The 27,465-nt window shown below is 32.5% G+C and overlaps 1 protein-coding gene and 1 long non-coding RNA gene across 7 annotated transcripts in view; one reads left to right on the top strand and one right to left on the bottom strand.

Moving 5' to 3' along the window:
* Positions 1-17,063, top strand: part of LOC148600002 (uncharacterized) — a 38,742-nt gene extending 21,679 nt beyond the window's left edge. For 2 of the 5 annotated variants that reach the window (XM_088556991.1, XM_088556994.1), the window contains one exon: positions 10,339-17,063. In XM_088556991.1, the coding sequence (XP_088413117.1) occupies positions 10,343-12,019 (1,677 nt within the window). In that variant the 5' untranslated portion in view covers positions 10,339-10,342 and the 3' untranslated portion in view covers positions 12,020-17,063. Of the gene's footprint in view, positions 1-3,051; positions 3,179-5,719; positions 5,942-8,541; positions 8,803-10,338 lie in introns of those variants that run through there. The other 3 variants (XM_088556993.1, XM_088556990.1, XM_088556992.1) reach the window with 3 other exon arrangements.
* Positions 48-12,410, bottom strand: LOC148600003 (uncharacterized). 2 transcript variants are annotated; one of them, XR_015917583.1, is made up of 3 exons: positions 12,336-12,410; positions 883-973; positions 48-308 (listed from the first exon to the last, which is right to left on the bottom strand). It is a non-coding gene; the product is annotated as an uncharacterized LOC148600003 (long non-coding RNA). The 2 variants fall into 2 exon arrangements; XR_015917584.1 differs by lacking the exon at positions 12,336-12,410 and adding an exon at positions 2,275-2,473.
* Positions 17,064-27,465: the final 10,402 nt, after the last annotated feature.

Here is a 27,465-nt window from a genome sequence, read left to right as displayed (position 1 = left end):
TAGATTGTTTGCTCTTAAATGGTTTAAACAAGACTCCATACATCAAATTGTACAGTATAATTTGTAAAGTTTATTGCAATAGAAACATAGCATGTATAATGGTTTGAAAAAAAATTCTACATTTACGCGCAAGGGTCTGAACTAGTACAATTTCAAAAGTTCTCAATCAAAGCACTATACTAGAGTACAAGTATCTGCATTTGTGTTTTAGATCACAGTATCAAGCTTAAAACACATGGAGTAGCATCCACATTATACAAGGACATTAATCTGGTTTCAATTCTTCTGACAAACTGTAAACGACTCATCTGAAATCAAAAGTTAGAATAGATATACAATGTACCCTTGTTTCGGTCCTGATTGCTCAGTGATACATGAATGATAATGTACAAGTACATAGGTAGTATTATAAAAATCATTTTAAGTTTAATATTTTGACTGATTACATAAAGTTATTTTTCATCTTTTTTTCTACATGTGTATGACAGTGACATCACAAACTTATTAAATGCTAAGTTATTGTATTTGAAGTTACAAGGATGTAATGCTCTTTTAGTTTACAAAACCTCAAAACCTGTTGTGTGCATCACATAATTGAGGATATTACTGCACAGACAGCCATTCCTGAATTACTACCATTTTATTTAAATTTGCACACTTTAACTTGAGGGTAATTAAAGAAATATTCAATATTGTATACCCATCACAATCCAGAATTTACATGAGAAAATGTCAACATCTTTCTTTAGAATGCATGAAATATATACCACACATATGTATGTTACCACTTCCATAATTAGTTAACCTGTTTTGATAATGACCAGTATTATTTAAGTAATCTAATTAATTTTGCAGACTGGACAATAACAGTCTGCAACTCACCATTGATTATCTTTGTTGGTACAATTATATTCTCAAAACCTCCATGTTTACAATTGAAAAATTCACCATTTCTGTATACTGCAACCCATACCTTAAAAAGAATGAATGTATGAAATTAAATTGTTGGGTTTCACTATGTAATGAAGTACAGAGAAACTGCCATTCAGTATTTGACTGTCGTGGAGAATTAGTCGAGGAATTTACGTTACTTAAATTACAAACCACCAATTTAATATTTGTGAAGCCAAAATACATTTGTCCATAATAATCATTAGCGAGCGCCGCAAGCTCTATGGTTATTACGTGTACTTTCTAAATTTCCCTTAAGATTTCCCAATACACTAACAAAAAACAGTCATGTCCCGGAAGTAACAAAAAGTGACTGTCCTTACGGAGAAAATACGTCATTTCCTTCAATCAAACAAATAAGACAATATGGGTTAAGATTGCGTTTCAGTAGAAATAAATTCATCTTTTCTGATAGTTTTCAAGGCTTTTTCTAATTTGTTTTAATTATTTAAAGAAGTGAATGCTATGTTTATAAAAACTTCGGGAAACACATGGATTTACGTACGTGTATCTCCGCTGTTCCGCTGTTGTTGTTGTCAAGAACCTAACCCGCCTCGGAAAAAATATAACTCTGATTATATTATCAAAAACGCAGCATAGCTTTTCTAAGATAGGAAACGCAATAATTTTCTTGTTTGGAATTTGCAGCTGTCATCTGAACTTTGTTTATGTCAAATGTAAAATATTCCAACCTTCCGTGGAGAACTGTAATACTTCCGGTATCTGTACAGATTGAAACTAAAATTGATGTTGCTAGAGATGCCCTTAAGGGATAAAAAATGTTAAGTATTGCAAAGTGCTGTAAAGTTATTGACCATTTTGAGAGTGAGAGGAAAGGGGGTATGGGGTTGGATTTTTTTTGGGGGGATGTTCAAGTTATTCATTTATTGAAAAAAAAATATATTAACAAGACAGTTTTTTTAAATAGAAACATTGATTTTGCTTGCTGCTTAAATGTTAATAAAAATACTGAACTTGCCAAACAAAAATTTTCATCCGGGTCGACCCCCACCCACCACCCCCCACAAAAAAAAAAAATCATTGTAATGTCCTTTAATATTTTTACGAGTCTCGCACAGACGGTACATATATGGTAAAGATCATGGTGCTCGTTGGTTTAGGCAATGCCTACCCAATATTAGAAAAAACTTCATGAACTTGACGAAGTTCGGGCGTGCTATAAATTAACCTGTGTACAGTAACTGTGTGTGGTTTGAATTTGTTGGCACCTCCGTCAAAACTCCGCTTCAAGCATCATGGTAATATTGTCGTTGTATATTTCTCTTCTTGGTATATAACTTCGCTTCTTCGACAGATACCTACCAAGATATCATTGTTTTCTCGTCGCACATCGATTTCAAGCATTCCGCCGTTGATCGTATTTACATACGGGCATTTTCGAGATACGACGAAAATCGTAAATTTAAAATGAAACTGAATTAAAATAGTTTGAAAAGAGGATTTCTTTAAATGATTTAATTAAAAAACGTAATTTTAAGCAATTATTTCTCAAGTGAAGTATTATTTTAAAAAAAATCATTTTAATGTCGACAAAGTCCTTTACGTAGCTCGATTTTGATTGGCAGATATATCCGGTCCTACTTAATTACGACTGCATACGCCTGCCATGTTAAAATACGCCTGTGGGAGAAAAGCATACGCCTGTAGCATTAATATTGTGTTTTCTGTAGAAATAATATTATATTAGCTTAGTATGATGTATTTTGTTCAGATAAATTATCTTTCAGCAAATTATTTGTTGATGGGAAGTAGAACTAACCATGTAAATAACGATCTGACAGGCGTTCGACATTCGTGATTGCGCATGCGTAATTATGTATTGAAATTAAACATGTGGACATGTGGTTTACAAAGCTGACAAAAACAAGCCGCCATGATATATGTATAATGCACACACTTCTATCATTTGAACTAGAAAAAAACCGAGAAATAATTGATAATAAAAGTCGACATGTTTGTTTATAAAACAGCATTCTGACCTTTGAAATGTCGACAAGACGAGTTTTAACCAATTATTCTGGCTTATTTTGAAAAAAAAACTAGGAATCGGTTGTACCCTATGAGCTTCCATAACTAATCGTGTGTAATGTGTGGTTATACCGGGAAGTAAAAAGATAACATTCCATACTAAACCAACAGGGCGTTTTCCTGGCTAACGTTCAAATAAGTTAACTTCGTGCTAATTGGGAATACTGACCAGTAAAGAGTAAGATTTACTTTTCCATTCAGCATTTACTTCAGTTCATTGTACCATCTTCTTATATTGTCCGTACTTTATTATTTCATAATTGTTGATAAATATGTCAAGGGTCAAACTTTAAGACTAAGACTAGTTTGTTTTTGTTTTTGTTTTTGTTTTTGTTTTTTTTTTTTTTGAAATATCAAAACAGAATGAGGTCTGCCACAAACAATGCACACACGTTAAATCCATATATATCAAGTATTAATACATGTATATTCAAGTACCAATCCACGTAGAATTCAGGCACTGCCAATGGTAGAGGTGATTCATGGTGTAGAATCAAAGTACTCATGTACTAAATCAATTTATATCGATCGTTTTAGCGCCTCAAATATTTGCCGTATTGCAAAAATTTGGAATAAAAGGAAAGTACGGGAATCGAATTCAAACGTATCTTAACATAAGGTTATTGTTATAAATGGTAAATATTAAACTCACCGTTTAATTTTTCTTAAATTAACCATTCTGATTATGAAGGACATTTAAAAACACGCACACCAAAATGCATTATAATGCATCATAGTAGCGTGCCAGTTTGCCTAATGTTCAGGTTCGATATCGGTTTACATGGAATACTCCGATATAGCCCATAATTGAACTATAAACTACTAGTTGACCATTCCCAGTTTGTAAATTTTCAGGACGAAATACAGTTTATCGACCCCCAGGTCGAAACTGTCTGCTAAAAAATTCAAATTTAAGGAGGTAGATATAGGGTAAAGGATATAACTCTTACAAATCATCATAACGTTTGTATTCTGCATTTGACATCAATCTCATGTAAGCATCAAGTAACTTGGACTGATTTCATTACGTTTCAAAAGAAAGCGTTATATGCTCTGGTGAAATCGAATATGATGCAACCATATCACTGATTGAAGAGGCGTCCCTTACCCCAGCTCTAACTCCTTAAGCGACAAATCATTGAAATAAATCATATTCTTAGAAACGTGTTACACTCAACTATCTTCATTTCACAGTTGATAAGGTTAACAGCTGCTACAAGTTGTTTCATAGACACCTATGTGTAATGTGAAAGCGCTTAGTTTCTGGGCACCTAATCCAGAGACATGTACAATAACATAAACGATAAAACGATTAAAATACTATCACATGGGCTTGCTCCCACTCCCAAATATGCAGTCCGAATAGTATATAACAAGAAAACGGGGATACCAGATTTTGGGGTAACTCGATTCAACTCAACCCCACCTCCCCCCGAATAAAATCAAATATAATTATTACTTATTACTGCCCTGCAAACAACCTAATAAATAAACACAGGTATCACCACCAATATTTATTAATATATAGAGTCGGGCTGCATATTTGATAGTAGGAGCAAGCCCCTGTGATATAATTCCACCAATCATGGCCAAAATAGCAAAATATAATGATTAATATTGCAAAAAGCAATAATACCAGACCAAAAAATGGCACAATTCCCAAGAAATGCATTATCGAAATTCCTATGCCATCGTCTATGCAAAGTTTCATTTTTATTTGCCATCTCGTAGCTTCCGTTGTCATGAGGCGGTAATCGTAATAAAAATATATTTATGATACAGTTGATGATACGTCAGGATGGTTTCGGGGGTTATGCTACCTTTTTGTAACAAAAATGGGCAAACAATGAGCGGAAAATAAAAGCATGACATCCCTTTCTTTATAATGTTTCTTGACTGGAACCACTGCCTCAAGCCCTGCATAAGACAGTTTTCCCAATTAGTACTCGGCATTCCTTTTATCATTCCTTTTCTATGATTGAAGACTATTTACAATCTCGCTGGGTTTTCATTTCTAGTTAAACATCAAATGGTTTATTATGCATTTAAAAATGAATAGGTAACTTGAATATACTCGTATGTAGTTCCTTTTTTACCTTTAAATGTGACTATTGTTAACTTATTTATTATTGTTATGTATGTTTAACTGAGCCACTTCACAACGTATAACATTTTCAAATAGTTTGTCCTTCCTACCCAAAACATAATTAATTGTTTTAACGGAGCGTCAGCGACCTATATACATGTATGTGGAATGTAAGACTAGAACTATGAATGGCTAAAATATTCTGACGGAAGTAGACGATTGCACAAGTGCTCCGTCCATCATTGGCATAGACTAAAATCCTATTAATTATAATGATTATTGGGACAATTTCATTATAATTCAATTTCTATATTTAAATAATGGATCTGGTTTGATTGGTTTTGTTATATTTCATTTCTTTCGATTTCGTTCTTCGTTTCGTTTGATGTTATATTGAGTTCGTTTCGGACTTTACATGTACTTCTGATACTCTGTATTATGATTGAACTGATTGAACCAGGAAGCTTTAACACAAACTGCAACAAGTAGCTATCTTACCGTGACTCAATGTCACATTGTTTGGAAAACTAATGTATTTTCCTGCGTTTCGCTTGTATAGCGGGAAAATATTGGATTGTCAATTCGAGGTTAATCACATGATATGTGGCCTGACCAATGGTAATTGGTTTTCAGGTGAGTCTGTGTTGTCATTCACTAGCCACCTTTCGCAGTGACAAGTTCAAATATGGACGCCAACATCGATGAAAAAATTCGAATTGAAGTCGCCAGTGCATTGACAGTCGCCCAGAACAACATGATGTCTGAAATAAGATCACTTTTTTTCTACTGAAATGCGTAAGATAAATGCACAGCAGAAAGATATCGCCAACACTCAGAATCTGCTTAAAGGACACGGTTAGTGATGCAGTCGCCGCCGCCGATATTCAGGATGGGTCATGGATGCACAGTTTATCTGACAAGATGACTTCTTACATTGTGTCTTCCAGGAGTGACAATATTATCAAATCTTATTTCAATTGTTTTAAAAAATGGGAAGGGTTTATTAAAAAAACAGGGGTTTTCAGCATTACCGGCCCAGCCCATACATGTCGCATTATATATCACATATTTATTAGAGTTCGGTTCCACCTGTAATACCATAAACTCCGTCGTTTACAGTTTGAAATGGGTTCGTCAAATTAATAACTTACCCGATCCCACGTTAAATTCTTTCATTGTATCTCTTCAAAAGTCGGCAAAGAGAATCGCATGTCCTCAAAAACAGAAGAAAGATCCCGTAAATACGGATTTATTGATAAAACTTTGTGGAAATTTAAGGATTCAGAAGATTTATTGGTCATTAGGGATCTAACCATGATTCTTTTGAGTTACGCTGGGTTCCTCAGATATGATGAAATAAGTTCTTTACTTTGCAGAGATGTTAAGGTTTTTGATGATTACTTAGTCATTTATATAAACAAATCTAAAACTGATCAATACAGACATGGTAATGAGGTTGTCATTGCGAAAGGTTCAACGGTGGCTTCCGCTTTAAATATGTTTAATAGGTATGTTAAATGCTCGGACATAAATTTGTTTTCTGATGGTCATCTGTTCAGGCCCATATTTAGGAGCAAGTCCGTATGCAAATTGATTTACAAAACAAGAAACTTAGTTATACAGCTGCACGTCACAGTATTCTAAACAGGTTGAGGATGATTGACAATAGTTTGAATTTAGGTTTACATTCTATGCGCTCAGGTGGTGCTACAGCAGTTGCTACTTCCAATGTAAATGATAGGTGTTGGAAGAGGCATGGAAGGTGCAGGTCAGATACAAGCAAAGATGGGTACATTGCCGATTCATAAGAGAATCGATTAGAAGTCACACAAAAAAACTAGGTTTATAGACGCTCTACTTTTTCTTCGGCTCCCCCTATCTTTGTAAGTCTATCTTGTACGGTTGGCTGGTCGGCAAATTAATATTGTCTTAATTTGTGTTTTTAGCCCATTTATATATACGAGTATGACTTTACACTTGGAGTGTTAAGGAGGTATTGCTTTGCTGAAGGCAAATAAAGGTATTGCTTTACTGAAGGCAAATAAAGGTATTGCTTTACATAATTTACATGTAAAGATACGGATTTAATTTTGCTTTACATTTACATGTAAAGGAATGGATTTTGATGCTGCTTTACATTTGCATGTAAAGTTTTGGATTGGAGTACAGAGAATACTAACAAAATGTTTCCTATAGAAATTTATAGTTAATTAGTGACAAGACGTGTCAAGTGGGGACAAGAAAGGTCAAGAATTCGAGAAATTCAAGCGACAATATTTTTTTTTCATTTATAGGCAAAATAAAGTGACATAGGGAAAAAAATGAGATAATTATTGAAAAATGAGTTAATTATTTTTAGGAAAATTTAGAAAAAAACGGAAGTCAATTGATACAAATTTAAAATTAAAAAAAAACATATTTTCTCAATTTGACCAATGAACAGTTAGAACAAATTAGATACTACAATTCATAAATAAACTATATCTCTATACATATTAGATTTGATTTGATGTGTTTTCAAATTGATAAAAGTATGGAAACATGTTTTATGTGAAATAACAAAAAGGAAATTATTTGGAAACAATATTCAGTGGTATGATTAAAAGAAAAGCTGGTTTTTTGTATTCTTTAATGGAAGAAAAAGATAGCAACATGCATTGTTATAGAAGAACTTAGTTCAAAATATATTATAAAATAGGTTATTATCTAGAGAGATATGAAAACTTGAAAATACCAAGATTAGCAATATGCCTTATTCTAAAAAAAAAATTGTATGATCGGAGCTGAGAGGTCGAGGGCATGGCATTTTGATGACATATTTTGAAGTCAGATTTCACGGCCTATTGGAATATCAATGGATCAACAGCAGAATATTTTTGTGTGATCATAACAAACATAATTTATTACTAATTTCAAGACAACAAACTTAGTTAATATTGAGGTAGCATTTATAATGCAAATTTTTTTTAGCATTTTTTTATTTACTTTTCTGGGGGGAGGGTTTTACAGTATTTCTAGTTGATCATATAAATTCATTAAAACATAAGGACAAGTTAAAAGGGCAACGGGCATATCATGCGCTTTAAAGCGCAGTTGTTTATATATTTTCTTTAATGAAAAAAAAATATGGCAAAAGCATTGTTATAGAAGAAATTAGCTCAAAATATATGATAAAATGGGTTATTATTTAGAGAGATATGAAAACTGCAAAAATAATACCAAGTTCAGCAATATGCCTTATTCTAAAAAATGAGAGAATTGAATCTTTATAACATATTTTAAAGTCAGTTTTCCTGTAACTTTATTGATTTATCCCTTTCTTTTTTATTATTTTTCTTTAATGAAAACAACCTTCCTGAGGCTACTATCATTTTGGAAATATTTCAAACAACCTTTTATCTTCACATTTTTACCTGAAAAATATTCTTTTCCTGGTTTTTAAAAACAATATTTTCTTATTATTTTTTTTTTTTTTTTTTTTTTTTTTTTTTTGCTTTAAATCAAACACATAAATAAACAATTGTAATTCTCTGTTTAAATGAAAACAAAATTTTCTTTGCGCTATTCGACTTGTTGTTTCTTGTCGCTTTTTGTCACTTCTTGTCGTCAATTAGTGAGACCCGCAGACATACGTCATCATTGAAACAGAAACTCCGCGTCTGTCTGAAAGGCGCAGGAACACCGCTAATTTAAAGCCCTGACTGTGTTGCATGTCTGTAAGTCATACAAACATATTGTCCCTCAATAACTGTGTGGATTTTCAAACTTGATATATACGGTTGTGCAAAATTAAGACATGACAGTAACCTTTTGAGATTCGGTGCAGGAGATATATTTTTGTTTTGACCACCACCGATCCCGAAAGGGATTAGACATGCTAGTACTTAAATTTGAGATTCCTGAGAGGTTTAACCTTACTCCTACTACGTAAGAAGTTTGAATTCCGTTCCCCCATACCCCAACTCGTAGGATGGCACCAAGTCAGAAAATAGCTTGCCAGATGGACTCTAGCATTGCTGGAGTAGGTTTAATCTGTGTAATTACAACTTTGGATTTTTTTAACGGAAAACAAGGGCTTAATATAAATAAACGCACAGACGTTTGAACATTAGTGACAAATAGCAAGAAAAGAGTCAAATATTGCTATTTGTGGCTACAATTAAAACGACTGATGTACGTATCTGCAAAGTCAGGTCAAGAGGCTTAGTATTTTGACTACTCCGCTCCATGAGGGTTAACCCACAGTATGAATAGTAATCAAGGAAACCAAGGTTCTAGCAGAAATCAAATGAAAGTAATACAGTGATAAAGACAATACATGGAAAACACATACCAAAAAAAAAAAAGAACATGAAGTACATGTAAATAAAATAATACAAAGTAGGTTAAGTGTCCTCTGCTTTTCTAGAAACACCCGCCGAGTTGCTCATAAAAAGTCCAGGGTAGTTGAAAGATGAAAGGTTTATATAAACTCATTCTAAAGTCGATAAAAAAAATTGGTAATAAGCTGAATCCACCGCCGTCAAAAGAAAAAAATATCCCCAGTGCCAAATCACAAAATAATAGTTAAAGCTACGTTTCACAGCACAGCTATATGTAACTGATTTTAACCGGTATGAAAGGTCTAAACTCATTCAAAAGTCAATAAAAAATACATTTTGTAACAAGCTTTATCTGTTTTTGGATTCGACGCTGGAGAAAATTTTTTGCTTTGACCACCACCGTCAAAACAAAAAAAATAAAACCAATGCCAAATCCCAAAAATACTAAGCAATATATAATTGATTTTAAGAGAATTGTCTGTACGTAACTGATTTTAACCCAAGTCCCATGTAATCACAACTTTGGATTAGTTTTTGTAAAGAAAAACAGGGGCTTGATATACATGTACTTAACCAAGGTAATATCTAGAGCTTTAGTATTTTGTATTTTGACCACCAGTATGGGGTTTAACAATATATGATGATGTAACTCCTCCCTTTACACTACGCTCCGTGAGGGTTAACAAACTGTATGAAAGGTCTGAACTCATTCAAAAGTCGATAAAAAAAATATAACCAAGGTAATATCTAGAGCTTCATCCGTTTTTGGATTCGGTGCTGGAGATATATTTTTTTTTTGTTTTGACCATCACAGTCAAAACATAAAAAATATAACCAATGCCAAATCCAAAAATGGATTATATTAAGCTATATTTAACTGATTTTAAGAAGTAGGAATTTAAATCCTATAGTTCTCTATTTATATTACAGAAAAATGGCATCTGAAAGCTGCAGCATCTGTCTGTTACTAGAAAGGACCAGCACTCCTGAAGTATGGTGTCCACAATGTGAGGAATCCCTCTGTTCAACATGTAGTGAGCAACACACAGTAGGCAAAGCAACAAGGGACCACAGCACCATACCTTATGAAGATTACCTAAAATTACCATCTTTTATCCACAAAATTCAACTCGACTGTGAAGAACACAAACAAAAATATCAATATTACTGTAGGTCTCACGATTGTGTTGTCTGTTATATGTGTTTATTGCAATCTCATAAAAAATGTGAAGACACTCTACCTATAGACGATGTGATCAAAAAAGTAAAATCTTCAGCCATGTTCGAAAATGTTTGGATATCATTAAAAATTACTCATCAAACGTTTTTGACAGCGATCACTGAAAAAGAAGAAAATGTGAAAATACTGAAAGCTAAGAAGGAAGAATTATCAACAAATGTAAAAAAAAGAACGCAAAGACTTATTGATCAAATTAAGAAACTAGAAAACAAAACACTATCAGCGTTAGAGTCAGTTGTAAATGAAAATGTAAATGAAATCAAAGCCACCACAAAAATCCTGGAATCAAATAAAAGAAAACTTGGTGAATTATTGGGACAAGAGGAACTCATTAAGAAACATGCATCAAATTTCCAAGCATTTATTGCAACAAAACAAATGGAGAGAAAAGTTCAAGAATCAGAAGAAATCTTACAAAAAATATCTGAAAAAGGAGCCATGGATAATACAGACATAGAAATGAATGAAAACATCACAGCAGACGACACAATTTTTGGAATTAAAACTCTGTGTGACATTAAAGTATCAAGAGAAAAACAAACAATATCCATAGACATAAACAAACCAAACATGGGTCAGGCAGAGGTGAAGACAAGATTCCCCAGACAACTGACACTTAAACAACAGTTTACAGCACGTCAAGGTTGGTGTTTTGGTTGTTGTACGCTGCCTAATGGACTCCTGGTGTTGACTGATGGGTCCAATGGTGTAGTAAACATATTACACAGTGATGGTCAACACAAATCATCAGTCAGATTTAATGGAGGATACAAAGCAGTATGGGATGTAACAGTCATCAATGAGAACCATGTTGCTGTTTCTAATCCTCCCCATAAAACAATCTCCATCATAGATGTAGACAGGAGTAAAATCATTAAAACACTTCAGATAAAGAGTGATGTCAGAGGAATTACACATAGTGATGGACATTTATACTTCTGTGTACCTAGGGTAGGAATCCGAAAAATTAATATAGATACAGAAAAAATAGACAAACTCCATGATGACCAGACTGTTGATGATGATTCTTATATAGACGCAGATGGCAACAGAATATGTTATACCTGTCCTTACTACTACAACACAGTTACTGTCTTAGATTCTGACCTCAGAGTTATCTTCACATTCAAGGATCACAATACAATGTCCTGTCCTTATGGAATATCAATGGATGAACACCAGAATATTTTTGTGTGTAATTATAACAAACATAATTTATTACTAATTTCAAGGGATGGAGGTAAACATGAAGTTGTAGCCGGTGGAGATGATGGGTTGTATGGCCCGTGGTGTGTACATTATGATAAAGTGAAACATCATCTCACTGTTGTTGATAGGAATAAGGTGGTCAGGATATTTACTGTATATTGACTTTTGATGGAGAACCAACACTGAGATAAACAAATTATTGAGATTAATTCAATTTCAAGGTAAGAAAACATTTCCACCTTTTTCTTAATTGTCAGACATAAATAAACATGTGATAATTAACTTGATTAAAAGAAAAGAAACATGATTTAATTTTTGGACTTTATTTTTTATATGTATACTCGAATTCACCTCAGCCTGTTTGCAGTTTTTTTTTTTTATTATCTTTTAAATTACTCATAAGTTCTTTTTAAAAAATTGCCATTTTATTCATGTCGTTCTGTACTACAACTTTCATACAAATATTTTTCGTTCTTACCTCCGAGATCGAAATATTTCCATTTTTATTTTTATGAGAATTTTGCATTGAGCGTATTGTTTGTCCGCCATCTTGTTTCTATGGGTATTTTGAAATGTTCCCTATTATCTCACAATTGAAGAGCTGAAATACCATGATTTCCGGCCACATGTCTGGTTCCCTGCCAATTGAATACGATATGTGGTAAGTTATATATTAGGTACCAGTTGTAACATTTTCATTCGAAACCGGGTTTTTGTTTCATTAAATGTAAATAGCAGAAATATGATATAAGATCATTTAAAAAAATAAAAATTGGCTGAGGTGAATTCGAGTATATAAGGTTTGTTTTTCTAAAGTAATTTTAATCATATCAGACATTTCCACCTTTTTTTTAATTGTCAGACATAAATAAACATACATTTGTTCATATGATAATTAACTTGATTAAAAGAAAAGAAACATGATTTAATTTGTGGACTTAATTTTCAAAAATCTTAACAATATTTGACAGAACTTTCTACTTTTATATTGGCATAAGATTACAAAAATATGATAATTATTAACTTATTAAAAAAATCTTTGAAATAGTACAGAAATTTCATATTGAGTACAGTGTAAAATAAATTTAATTTATATTTTTTTATCAATCAGTGTTGGTCTTCATCAAGATTGTCAAATACATGTACATGTATCTACATGTAGATGTGTCATCATTGAAAATAATTTTTGCCTTTTGTTGTATATATTTGCATTTTCATGTTTCTAAATAAATGAAATTTTCTCGTTTGAAAACTGAAAATAATTAAAATTATAAATTTTAATACTAGTATTACTTTGTGTAAATATCTTACACCATTACAAGTTCCAACATCAAAATATGAATGTGGTAAAAATTAAGTACATGTACATGTACTGTATTAGTGATTTATTCATACCCAGTATTTAGATGTAGGCCTTTAAAAATAACTTTCTTTAAAACAATAATTAAAAAAGTACAGTCATGTAATGTACATGTAGCATTTTTTTAGTCATGGTTAGAATTAATTTAATAGAATTTTTTTTGGCAACATGTGATATCCTTATAAGTCTTCATTGCTTCGACTAAAATGAACATATTTTTTTTAAATGGTTGATTTATTTCAGAACTTTTATTGTTTTTTTCTTTTTGGAAATATCAATTACATGTATATTATTGAAAGATACTACTAAGGACATTAAATTACCCACAACAGTGATTACATGTACTTGCAACTTCAATAATTAAAAGAAATACATGTATCTCCAATTTATTGATTCACATGTAGGTACATGTACATCTACATGTATAAATGTTGATTTTTAAGTCAGTTGTGGTAAATATATATGTACATGTATGTGTATTTGATTTTATATATTTAGCACTAACAGGGGCGGATGGAGAAATTATGAAAAATGGGAGGGGTGCCAGGTTATTATCTGTTCATTAAGGTCCATAGATTACATTACACCTTGATCCCCTGGATCCGCCACTGTAATTATGTTAACACCTATACCTGTATTTTATAATTAGTTCAAATCTAATGAATGATTCATGTGAGGAACAATGCCAGTTCATATGTTTATGACTATACTCAGTATGTTATTTATGTGACGCTGAGTATAATAAGATTATAACATGTATATGTACTTTGAATGGTGCATTCAGAATGATTTGGTGTTTTTTTTCTCTTGATGGACTTAGACAATATTAATTTATTAAACAAATTCAGATTTAAAGATAAATAAAACATGTTTAATCTATAATGATTTAATTTATCAGAAATCTTTATAACAATATCAGAAATAATCTTTTTTTTTCTAAGAAATGTTTTTCAGAAACATGTTTTAATATATGGACTTAATTATCTTTAATAACTTTTTACTTTTTTATTTACATAAATGTAATACATTTTGCAATTAACTTAATTAAAAATCTTTAAAAGAAATAATACAAAATTAGTTTATATAGTAAAATGATTGATTTTTTTTGGAAATTATTTCATATTTCTTTATTCTTTATGTCTTGGTCTTCATCAAGTTTTTCAAATACATGTATCTAGATGTGTCATCAGTGAAAATCTGTTCTCTTCGTTGTTGTTGTACATGTATATAGTTGTATTTATCATTTTCATGTTTCTATCTTTGATTTAGTCATACTCAAATGATTTAAGAAATATTTATTTGTTATTTGTCATGAATATCATAAATACATGTACATGTATATTCTTTGAAAAGACTCTTTAAAACAATGAACATTTTAGGCACTGTAAACAAATAGTTATAACTTATTGTAGTTATAAATATTATGAATAGATGTACATGTATGTATCCTTTTACTGACTATTTATAAAAACAATACTTTCAAAAAATTAAAATGAAACTGTAAAAGAAGTAGTTATGTAAAAACATGTACTGTACTTTATTTGTATTTTTATCCAGGATTTGAATTTTTTTACAAGACATTTCACCTTCAACTTTGGCAACTTGTGATATCCTTGTACATGTAAGTCAAATTTAGTTTTTTTTTTTAAATTTAAATACATTTCTTCATGCACTTTACATTTATAAATCCTTCTGAAGTTACATGTATATTCATTTGTTTTTCTTGAAATTTTAAATATTTTTAACTTTAAGTAAATAAACTGGAAATTATTTTCACTAATTATAAATACATGGAGATTTCTTCAATACTTACCATGTGTACAGTACATCATCTACGTTTAAATGTAATTTTTATCAGTATATAAATGTACATGGCATGAGTAGAATGCACATTTATTTATTTACAATATTTGTTTATTTTTCATTTTTATTTTTTTTGTAAATATATATGTTTCGTTTTCGTGTGTATGTACAATGTACTACAGAGTTGGATTGAGAAACTTTTAAAAAGGGGAGTCCCCCAAGGGCACTCAGGTCATTATTTGCTCATTGGATATTTTGAATGAAGATACATGTAACACAAACTTTCCACCACCCCATGAACCCCCTGGATACCCACTGTAAATATGTTTACATCAATTATTTATAATTCAATTCCACCAAAGTCTGACAATTTAATAGGAAATCTCATGTGACTTGTTAACAAGGCTTTTTCCTGAGATGGATAAACCCAGTTTTTATTTTAGAACTAATGAGGCCTAGCCATATGGAATTACATGTTCATGTACATTAAACAGTAGAATGATTTGGAATTTATCTTCTGATACACTAGGAACAATATTCGTGTATCTACATGTAGATGGCCAAGGCATGGTGGAAGTTGGTTTTAAACACTTAGTGAATTCGGATTTTCCGATAATGGGTGAATCCAACATATTTTATCATGATCAATATGGATATTAATGACAAACCTAATATTTAATGTCCATCAAAAATGTGACACATTCCAATAGAGTCTGTGGAATATGTATTCATCTTCAGGATGCAGTCAACATGGGCTATTTAAAGATTGCGTATAGTTCAAGCGACTTTGCCAATTCACAGAGTCTTTAATTATGTACTCTGCCAATATGGATTATCGCATGAAAGGCAGACTATTTGGATTCTTTTTTAAAGATGGAATTATTTTCTCTAGTGAGAACTTTCGTTTATGTAGAACTAAGCTATCAAAGGTTTTTCATGTATTATACATTGTGTCTTGATTATTTGTTTGAACTTGCACTTCAGCATGTTGAAGAGTGAAGTTAATAACACTTATAAAATACATGTACATGTAGTGTTCATTTGTAATTATTCATTCAGTTGTAGAAATTTCCAAATTTAAAAACATTATGGGTAATTGGCTAAATTGGAAAAAATTGTTATCAGGCAAAAAATAAATTACATGTCAATATTACTTGTTTTTTATTTTAACGCCATACCACAGTGCACTTGAAAAGCATATAATTTTGGTAAGGCGAGTTATAATCTCAATGAAATGCGCACAAAATGAACATTTCAAGGGCAGCTAATTCTGTCAAAAATTTATTTTTTCTTACTTTCTCTTAAAAAATTATTCTGAACAAATCTATTGATGTAGAGATCAAAGTATAATCTTTTCAAATAAAGAAAGTATCCTTGAGTAAAATTATTCTGTCATATTTGTGGGTTATGGACATGCATATTTCCTGATTTAAAACTTGCACTTAATTATTTAGTATCAACAGAGATCCAGTCCAATGATATTAATTCTAAAGTACATTGTATTACAGTGTACAGGTAGTTCTAAGGGAGATAATCCATTTTGCTTCCATGTCAATGCTGTCCATCATTCATCAGTAGTAAAATTTTGTTTCTGTGAACAAACAAGAGTTTGAATCATCAAGATTTTTTTCATAGTGGGGACTTTCATTGTTTTTGTTTTGTTTTTTTTTTTTTGTTTTTTTGTTCTTTTTTGTACACTTTATTACAATATTTTAACAACATTTACCATTTAATTTTTTTGGATTTTTTTTTAATGCTATAGAAGTTAAAGTTCTAAAGTTACTATTGCAATAACTTAATAATACATGTATGTCAATTTTGATCATGTGTAAATTAAATATGCTTTCAATTCAAAATTACTGTGAAACATTAGCAAGCTATTGCAGTCCTCCATATTAGAAGAGAAGAGTTATTGTTCCTGAATTTTTTCAAGTATCCAGAATTTTACTTCTAATCCAAGCAAATTTGATATTTTTTGTGTAAATTGTCATGTAATAGTATTCAGACTGCTGGTGTAAAAAAAAATAAAACATTTTACGAAAATCTCTTTTTGTTTGCCCTTAAGGGCTAGTTTTAATGTCTTGGCCTGTCTCTGGCCATTTTCTGAAGATGTTCCCATGAGGGGTTAATTTTGCGCATTTCCAACACAATGGTATGGCGCCATGTTATCTCTTCTTGGCTTTAACTCTAGTGTCAATGGAAGGGCTGTTTAAGTGTGGTCTTGTTGATGTTTTGTCAAGATGTGTCCAATTTATCGCTACCATATGATGATGGTATGTTTCATGCCTTCGTGATTGTATCTACTAAAGAGGTCATGTCTTCCTGATTGTATCTACTAAGGAGATCCATGTTGGAGGCCTTATTAAAGAGGGTTCCTTTCAATTTCACTAGTATAACAACATTTTACACAAGAAAAGTTTGAAACAGATAATTAACTGTGGTGGAATAATGGTATCACGCTGTCGTCAGTTCGTTATTGTCGTCTGCCATCTAATAATGGTATCATGCTGTTGTCCGTTTCTTTATTGTTGTCTGTGGTGGAATAATGATATGCTATAGTCAGTTTTGCCATTGTTGTCTGAGGTGGAATAATGGTACTACACTCTAACCAGTGTCGTCATTGTCGTCTGCGGTGGAATATTGGTATGCTGTCGTCAGTTTCGTCATTGGTGTCTGTGATGGAATAATGATATGCTATAGTCAGTTTCACTATTGTTGTCCGAGGTGGAATAATGGTACCCCGCTGTTGCCAGTTTGGTCATTTTCGCCTGCGGTTGAATAACGGTATCACGCTGTTATCAGTTCCTCTTTGTCGTCCGTGGGGGAATAATGGTATGATGTCGTCAGTTTCATCATTGTTGTCTGCGGTGGAATAATGGTTTAAGCTATAGTCAGATTCGTCATTGTTGTCCTGTGGTGGAATGATGGTACTACGCTCTTGTCATGTCATCATTGTCGTCTGCGGTGGAATAATGGTATCACGCTTGTCGTCAGTTCATCATTGTTTTCTGTATTTGAATAATAGCATCATGCCGTCGTTATTGTTGTCTGCAGTGGAATAATGACATCATGCTATCGTCATTGTTGACTGCGGTGGAATAATGATATGCTATAGTCAGTTTTGTCATTGTTGTCTGTGGTGGAATAATGGTACTACGCTCTCATCAGTGTCGTCATTGTCGTCTGCGGTAGAATAATGGTATCACGCTTGTCGTCAGGTCATCGTTATCTGTATTTGAATAATGGTATCATGCTGTCGTCAGTTTCGTCATTATCGTCTGCGGTGAAATAATGGTATGCTTTAGTCAGTTTCATCATTGTTGTCTGTGGTGGAATAATGGTGCCATGCTGTCGTCAGTATCTTTGTCGTCTGTGGTGGAATAATGGTATCATGATGTCAAGTTTCATCATTGTTGTCTGTGGTGGATTAATGGTTTAAACAATGGTCAGTTTCGTCATTGTCTGGTGGAATAATGGTACTACGCTTTCATCAGTGTCGTCTGTGATGGAGTAATGGTATCATGCTCTCGTCAGTTTCGTCATTGTTGTCTCCAATGGAATAATGGTATCCTGCTATAGTCATTTTCGTCATTGTTGTCTGTGGTGGATGATGTTACTACGCTCTCATCAGTGTCGTCATTTTTGTCTGCGGTTGAATTATGGTATCATCTTGTCATCAGTTCGTCATTGTCGTCTGTAATGGAATAATGATATCATGCTGTCTTCAGTTTCGTCATTGTTGTCTGCGGTGGAATAATGACATCATGCTATCGTCATTGTTGACTGCGGTGGAAAAATGATATCATGCTATAGTCAGTTTAATCATTGTTGACTGCTGTGGAATAATGGTGTCATGCTGTCGTCATTTGTCGGTAGATTTTTCATGTTAGTATACATTGAGTGTATCGATTTTCATGAAATTTAACAACCAAAGAAAGCCTGGGATTGATTTTAGGGGTTTCAACTTGAACTAATTACGAATAAGGGATCAGAAACAAACATTTTCCTGTTTTGCAGATAATAGCTTGAGTAAAGATGAATGGATCTTATAAATGAGCCTCAAGGTGACATACTTATCATTAAAAGAAAGGCTTTTTGATTGTGGGGGTTGTGCTTATTGAGCAATAAAGGGCAAAACAGGGACTTTGGGGTCAAGTTCTTTTCCTGGCTAATTGCTATTAAAATTGAGATCTGTATCAAGCTCGGAAAGCGCGTAAACTTTTGGCCCAACTGTTCATGATTATACATTTGCATTCTAATCAAGCATTGCCCTGCGAAGCATTTCTTTTGCTTAATATGAAAGTAAGACACAGACCATTTCCTTTTTGAAGGGGCTCGGATTTAATGTTGAGTTAATTTTTGCCCACACACGAAAAGTATTTCTTTTTTTCAGCAGCAGCCGTAGTTAAAAATTGTATTTGAATATCTATATTGTTAAGGGATGGTGGAAATATTAAACAATATTAATATTTTTTTTTAATCAATGACTGAGTAAAATACTTATGGCTAAAATTTGGAGTAATCTTATTTTTTCCATAACAAACCAAGCCTCTCCATCAGTACAAAAAAATGTTATGTGCCTAACAATTGGTACAAGAAACAGATTAAAGGGAAATCTATTAGACTAAGAAGACAAAATTATCAAAAGGGTGGCTCACATTGAACTATAGCATGTGAGCTGAGATAGCACCCGTGAACACCCCCACCCTAATCAACTAATGATTTTCAGGTACCCTTATACCTCCCATTTCCGAATCTTTTTGACACCAAGAGATAAACTGAAGTATATTTGTATTGTTTGGCAAATTTTAATACCTCACTGAGGCAAAAATCAATTTTTAAAATTTTTTTTCTACTCAATTCTTCTTTCTTCTTCCATGTCTTCCTTTTATGCTGAATTGCTGATAAACAATAATCACCTGTCATAATGAAGATTGATTTTGCTAGAAACACAGAGTAAAGTCAAATGCAGTAAAAATAGAAAACACCACATCATTTATCTGCTAGTCTTTTATTATTTTCTGTCCAAAAAAAGGAAAACAAATTGATAAATAATCCATTACTGGTATAAACATGTATGTGATAAACAGAATATGTACAGCCATTTTAATATCGCCCTTGTTATCAGCCTTTGATTGATATTATCTTTGATCCGCCGATATCAAGATCTCGGGTTGAAAAAAAGGGGAATTAGCAAGGCCACATTTTAATATTTGTAAATTTTCATTGTTAAGTAATAGGGAAATACTGATTTATATTTTTTTTCTGTCAATGCCTGAGAAAAAAAGAAGAGAAACAAGAGTTTCCAGAAGCCTGAATCGCCCACCTTGTTAAATGTTGCCTTTCAAAGGCAATACATTTTAACGAGAAGTTGTCCAACAATTTTGACTCAAGAATTCTTTGGTAGGACTTATCATAAGATCTTCTCAACAATTGAAAGTTTCTTTAAATCTATCATAGTTCTCAAGATATTGACTGAAAAATGTTAAAAAAGGAGTCATTTTTCCCCTTTCAAGGGCAAAAACTCATCAGACAACTTTTATCCCTGAAGACTTTTATAGTCCTAATAATATGAATCATTTCGGCTATCGAAAGAATTTTGCTAAACCTAACGGTTTTGGAGATCTATGTGAAAAAACTACTGTCTGACCCCTATGTTCTATATTTAGTAACAGCGGCAATGTTTTTCGACGAATCAAAAATCCCCACATTAGTTCTATGCAGGATACCCCAAGGAACATTCATACCAAGTTTGGTTTCAATTAGCCAAGTAGTGTCAGAGGAGAAGATTTTTGAAAGAAATAACATTAAAAATGGCAAAAATCATTGAAAAAGGGCAACAACTCCAACATGGCTTAAGGTCTCACTAACCACTTCTAACGTTTCCATTACTTTACATGTTGAAAAAGTAATTTTCAAAGTCTCACAGTGAATTCCCAGGACAAATGACATCTTTGCATACCGTTGCGAAGCTTGGAAAATAAGGCTTCCCAAATCATTATGCTAATGGTACGATGATTGTAGAAATTCTTCACAAAATTTACTTGAATAAATAATACTGAAAATCCACATTTTTACCTGTTCTGCTAACTGACCGCATGGAGGCAAATTACTCACACATGTAAACAATATTCATACACTTTTGTAATTAATTCCATTTATGATTTTAAAGTACACATTCTCAGCTTTATTTTGACTACTTTTAATCATAATACACACAATTAATGCACTTACAATGCATATGTCTAGGTTCAGTGTGTTTTTGGTACTACATAGGGGGGTGGCCATTTGACCTGGAAGTAGTTAGTGAGACCTAAGGGATTAAAACCAAAATTTGACCTGAGATAGATCTCATCATGCTGAACACTTTTACCCCGGTCAGAATTTAGCTAAACCTAACGGTTTAGGAGATATATGTGAAAAACTACTGTCTGACCCCTATGTTCTAGTTTTAGTAACGGCGGCAATGTTTTTGGACGAATAAAAAATCCCTCATTTGTTCTATGCAGGATACCCCAAGGAACATTCATACCAAGTTTGGTTTCAATTGGTCAAGTAGTGTCAGAGGAGAAGAGTTGTGTATAATTGTTAACGACGACAACAGACGCCAAGTTATGGTAATAGCTCACATGGCCTGTGGGCAGGTGAGCTAAAAATGGCTTAAATTTTGAAAATTACTTTTCTCCAAATTATCCGACCCCACCCACTTTCCCTTCAGTATTAAAAAGATTCAGTGCCTAAGATGGATATAGTGTTGGTCTTAAGTTTTCTTTGAGTTGTAAAAGAAGTTTTCAAATATTATGACTATAAATATTAAGCGTGAATTTAAGAGAAGCCAAAAATGGTCTAAGGGAGGTAATTCAAGAAAGTTTTCTCTTCACATTAAAAAAAACGTTTGACACAAAACTAAGATGGTTTCATATACGGTGAAACCTGTCTATACCAAACACTTTTTTAAAGATCTTTATATCAGTGTAAATGTACATTTTGAAACCTTAGAAAACCAACCACCTATACAAGTCTGAACGGAGCCAGTTTTAAATTTGAAATATATAGGTTTAGATAGATTTCTCACTATGTAGTTTTAATAAAATAATGCTCATAGATAAATAAATATTGTGACATTCCTTCGTCAGTTCATTTTGTGCCTTAAACAGCTTGCCCAAAACCTGAAACTAGTAAAAACTGACAGGTTATTGAAACATGTGGGAGTTTCAGTCGTGTTATCAAGAAAAAATTACTGAAATTGACTGTTCATTTAGTAGCTAATTGAGTTAATGGCACAGATTGTTAGTTGCACTGTTTGTTTGTGTAATATGTGAATTGTAATGTAAATTGTCATATCAAATGGCCTAAACCCTACAGATTTGGAAAGCCTTAATCACTTCTGAGTTTATTACACTGAAAAAATACATCAGAAATGTAACAAGATGATCCTCACTGGTTATACTTCAACCCTCCCCCACCTCTCCCGAAAAAAAGGTCAGGCTGGTCTTAAAAAAAAAAGTGTTAGGCTGGTCTTTAAAAAAGAGGTTTTGGCTGGTCTTTAAAAAACATGATTAGGGTAGTCTGGTCTTAAAAAAGACGGTTAGGTCGGTCTTAAAAACGGAAGGTCTAAATATATTTTAGAATACTCAAGAGGTCAAGCTGGTCTTACATTTGTCTTTAGAAAGGGAGAGTCGAAATCCATTCTGGAAGATTGAAGAGTAGAAATTCTATGGTAGGTCCCCAGTTGCTGAATCTACTGATGATGATGAAATGCCATAATCTCAAACAGCCCCATGCACATAGTACTGGAAGATGATATATACACAGTCAAAATGAACATGGAACAATTGAGATGAAAGCAGACTTTGATTCCATCTGACAAATTCTTCAATGCCACTAGAGATACAAAGTCCTGAAAAAGAAGAACAAGAATAAGAATGCTGTACTTCCATGCATAAAATCTGTATCAAGTGAACGAATGACCTTAATATCTAATACTAAACACTAATCTGTTATCAGTGAACTAATGACCTTAGTATTTAACAAAAAACACTAATAAGTTAAAGTGAAATTTTTATTTTTATATCTAAAACAGAACACTTAAACCTGTCTTAACTGAACCTGAATACCTGTCTATAACAGACACTTTTTAAACTCACATACCAAACATCAGCTCAATATGTTGAGAAAAAAAGTCCTGAAAACTGTTGACTTAAAGGAAATTGTTGATTCGAAGGCCTGTAATTTTGGTAAAAGTCAGCGGAGCAGAACAAAACCTATAGATACTCATCATTTTTCAAAAGATAGGGGTTAAATATCTCAAATTTGGACTTTTTTTTTGGTTTTGAGGGGTACCAAATTCTCTTTTTGAGAAATATTCCTACTCAATCTTGCTTGAAAAAGGAACTTTACAAAATGGATGCCTTTTTTCAGAAGTGCCATCAAAAGCTAGAGGAGAAATGTGTCCTTGGGCTAAATGGAGATTGTTTTATTTGGACAGGGTCATGTACACCAAATGGCAAATATGGGGTCATAAATTGTAGATTTCCTGGTGCCATTGGGTGGAAATTATTATATGTGCACAGGCTTCCATACATGATACAGCATAGGGCTCCACAGTTAGCAGTTGTTGATGTATCACACCTGTGCCACATTACCAAATGCATAAATGTAGCCCTTCTGGTGTTGGAACCACATGGTTTCAACAACAGTAGGCAAACAAGTGTGTCGAAAGGGGAATGTATAGGTCACATTGCCCCTTTTCCGCCCTGTTTAGTGCACCTTAAGATGCCAGATAATAATTTAGGTATTTTAATGGATTTAAAAGAAAATGGGCAGGGGAAAGTGTTCATTTATTCATTAAATTTCATTTTATTCGTATCAATATAAGAAATCTTTTTGAAAGATTTGGGTGGTCCTTAAAAGGACCTTTGATTTTTTTTAAGCTGTCTGTCTTTTACTTAGGCATCTTCTTCTTGCAGTATGCATCATGCATCATCTCATCTGGTACAGGATCTAGTTGCCCTTTTACATAGTCTGGTCTCTTTTTGTGGAGCTCTTTATGAATCTTGTGTTCCTCCAGTCTGACAGCTGCCTGTTGTAACCTCCTTGTCTTTACTTCAGGTTTCTGCTCATAAGTCCTTTTGTAAATATACTCTCTGTCCATTTTATCAAAGAAGGTCTCACAGTCTTCAGACACTTTAAAGTTCAACTCTTTGCTTTTCATCTTGGCTGATGTACTTGGTCTGTTGTTGGTCCTGTGTATTGCAGAATGAAGTCTGCCTTCCATGTTTTTTTCCATGAGTTACATTTTTTGGTACACTCACACTCAATGCACGATGAACTCCTTCCTTTTTATTTGCTGTGTGGAACATTCTCATGCTATTGACTGCTTCCTCACTAAGTATCATATTCAGTAGTTCTAGCAGTATAATTTCATCAATTTCATCTATTTTCAGCACAGGGATGTAAGTGCTGAGGTAAAAGGATCTGATGTACCAATTACCACTGACTGTACCTTTGCATACCACAGACCATTTTTGCACCACTATATTATAATTTTCGTTCTTTGAGACCCAAATGTGATAAATCAATTTTGTTTTCTTTAAAATGTGAAGAAAAAAACTTGCTGTGATGAAAAATTCCTAAAATACCTGTGTAATTATTCACAAATGTTCTTATCTGAAGAACTTTATGTGTGAGTATGCAACCCTGAGCCTTTAGATTATTGGTCATATCGGCACCTGTAGAAAATAATTATTTACACAAATACTTTTCAACTTATCAAGAGTCTGTAAATTGGGGCTGTTTTCTGAATCATTAAAGTAATTTATATTTTTTTCTATTTTTTTTATGAAGTAGAAGTATTTTTAATTTTAGCTTCATTTGATTCAATTCTATTTTTTTCCATATTTGGAATTTGAAAAAAAATTAAACCACTTTAAAACTATTTTGATAAAAGAAAATTTGTAATTCAAATACTATAATTATCCAAGAGAAAAAAACACTTTAGTTTGTGAAAATATCTCAAAAAGTAAAAAAAATATTGCAATATTGATAAAAGTGGTCATATCTAACTTTTTGAATTTTTCAGATAAGAAAGAAGAGCTGAAAACAGTTTTGGGTAGCTGTCTTTGAAGCTGGTTTGATAATGGACTGATTTGATCGAAACTTTGCAGAATGATTGGAAATATGATGAAATAACAGAAGATGGTTTTTTATTACAATATTTAACTTTAGCGCATCTAATAGGTACGATACCACAATTATCTGCCCTTAGCTTTTCGTTGTTTTCACGAGTATAGTTCCTATAATAATAGGGGATTTTTCAAAAAATTTTCAGAAACACTTCCTTTCAGAATTTCTCATACTTTTTGTGCTCAAATGGAAGAAGAATAATGAAATTATTTTAGTAGATGTGTTGAAATGAGAAATTTGACATTTAGGTTGTGATTTGGTGAGGTCAAAAAAGGTCAAGTTTGTGACATCCAGGAGCCATTTTGGGTCATTTTTAGGGTATCTCTGTGTTTATGCATAAACTTTGAAAAAATAATGGTAATTTTTTTAATATTTTTTATATAAGTTGTTGGAAGGTTCAAATTAACATCCCTGAAAATCTGAATTGAATTGCGCCAGTGGAATTTTTTTTAAATTACAGAAAGGCTATAAAGAAGACAGTGGGAAAATTAATTGTGGTTTCGTGCCTTAAGGTACGAGATCACAATTATCTGCCCTTAGCTATTCCTTGTATACAACATGACATGAACTTGATCTGTAACTGATCATGATACATTGTAAACTCACATACCAAACATCAGCTCAATATGTTGAGAAAAAAAGTCCTGAAAACTGTTGATTTAAAAGAAATTGTTAATTCGAAGGCCTGTAATTTTGATAAAAGTCAGCAGAGCAGAACAAAACCTATTTTAATAGGGTATTTCTTTAAAAATTATTTAGACAACCTTACCTTTAGAATTTATTATTCTTTTTTGGTTCAATTGAAAGAAGAATAAAGGAAATAATTTAATAGATGTCTTGAATTAATAAAAAAATACATATAGGGTGTGATTTGGTGAGGTCAGAAAAGGTCAACTTTTTGACCTTTGGAAGCCATTTTGGGTCAAATTGAGGGGGTATCTGTGTTCAGGTAGTTAAAATTGAAAAATGATGGTGAAAATTTGTATTTTTTTATGGAAGTTTAAGGTAAGATGGTTTATTCAGCTCCCAAAATTGCATTTGATTTGAAGCGGTAGTTTTTTTTAATTTAAAAAATGCTATAATTAACTCGGTGTGAAAATTAATTGTGGCCTTGTAGGTTACAGACCACCAATTCAACCAATGAGCATTTGGAACATACGTAAAAATAGTCCTACATAGAAATTACCCCTGTTCCTCATAGTGCTGTGAAAAAAGTTCTCATCTCATTTAAAAAATTTAAACAGTTTCTGAAAGGAAAAACATTTCTGTTCATTTTATAGGTGCATTTTGCTTCTTGTGATGTGAAGTCTAATCTCCATAATGATTTCTAAATATACCCCTATCTTGTGAAAACACTGGGATTTCCCATGCTATTTATAGACACTTCACTTCCGGTGACCAGTACTGCACTGCAAGTCTGCTAACCCCACATGCCATTCTGAGGATTGTGAGCTGACATATGTAGAATCATGCTGATATATAGTCCTCTGCAGGTTAAAGTTAAGGTAAAGTCCAGAGAAGCCATTGAATATTGTGAAATTAGCATAGAAGCCTATGGGAAGTGGAATTAGTGGTTTTTACCCTTAAGCTTAGGCCATGGCAAAATGAAAAGTTTCTTGGAATAGCTTTAAACTACTTGAAGATCTTGTAAACTTTGCTATGAGAGGAATACACTACAAAAATCCTTCAAAATATGCATTTTTTTAAGTTATAGGTCCAAATTATGGAAAATTGGCCTTTTTGGGTGAATTTTATGTCCTATCTTGTGAAAAGTGTAGAAAATTTAGTAAAAATATCAAATTTTTAACTTTGAGGGCTATATTTACCTAAAAATGGTGGTAATCAGCACTTGAAATCAAGTTTTGTGTAAATTTGAGCAAAAAATTGATTAGAAATGAGGAAAACTCACTTTCATTACTGCTGTTAAGGACATATAAGCATTTCCCTATGGCAACATGGAAAATCCATTTTTGAGTAATTTTTTTGCTTTATGTGCCCTTAACTTGTCATATTTTATTGTGAAAACACTGTATTTACAAATTTAAAGCCAAAGATATCACCTTTTGCGAAAATTTAAAGATTTAGGGTTTTTGACATGTGATCAAGAAAAAGGGGGAGGCATGTCAGACATGAATTTTTAAAAATAGACCAACTTTTCAGAAAATGACTACTTTTAAAGGCTATCTCTTTATTAATATTGTTAAAAAAACAAGTTGTGATTGATGTTTTTTATTTGAAAAGTCAGGAAAAGTTCTTTGCA

This window comes from Perna viridis, chromosome 13 (genome assembly GCF_037379345.1).
Source record: "Perna viridis isolate PV_CMFRI_1.1 ecotype Kerala chromosome 13, ASM3737934v1, whole genome shotgun sequence".
NCBI lineage: Eukaryota > Metazoa > Mollusca > Bivalvia > Mytilida > Mytilidae > Perna > Perna viridis.
Note: the sequence above shows the minus strand (reverse complement) of the source record. Positions and strands in the feature narration are given on the sequence as shown.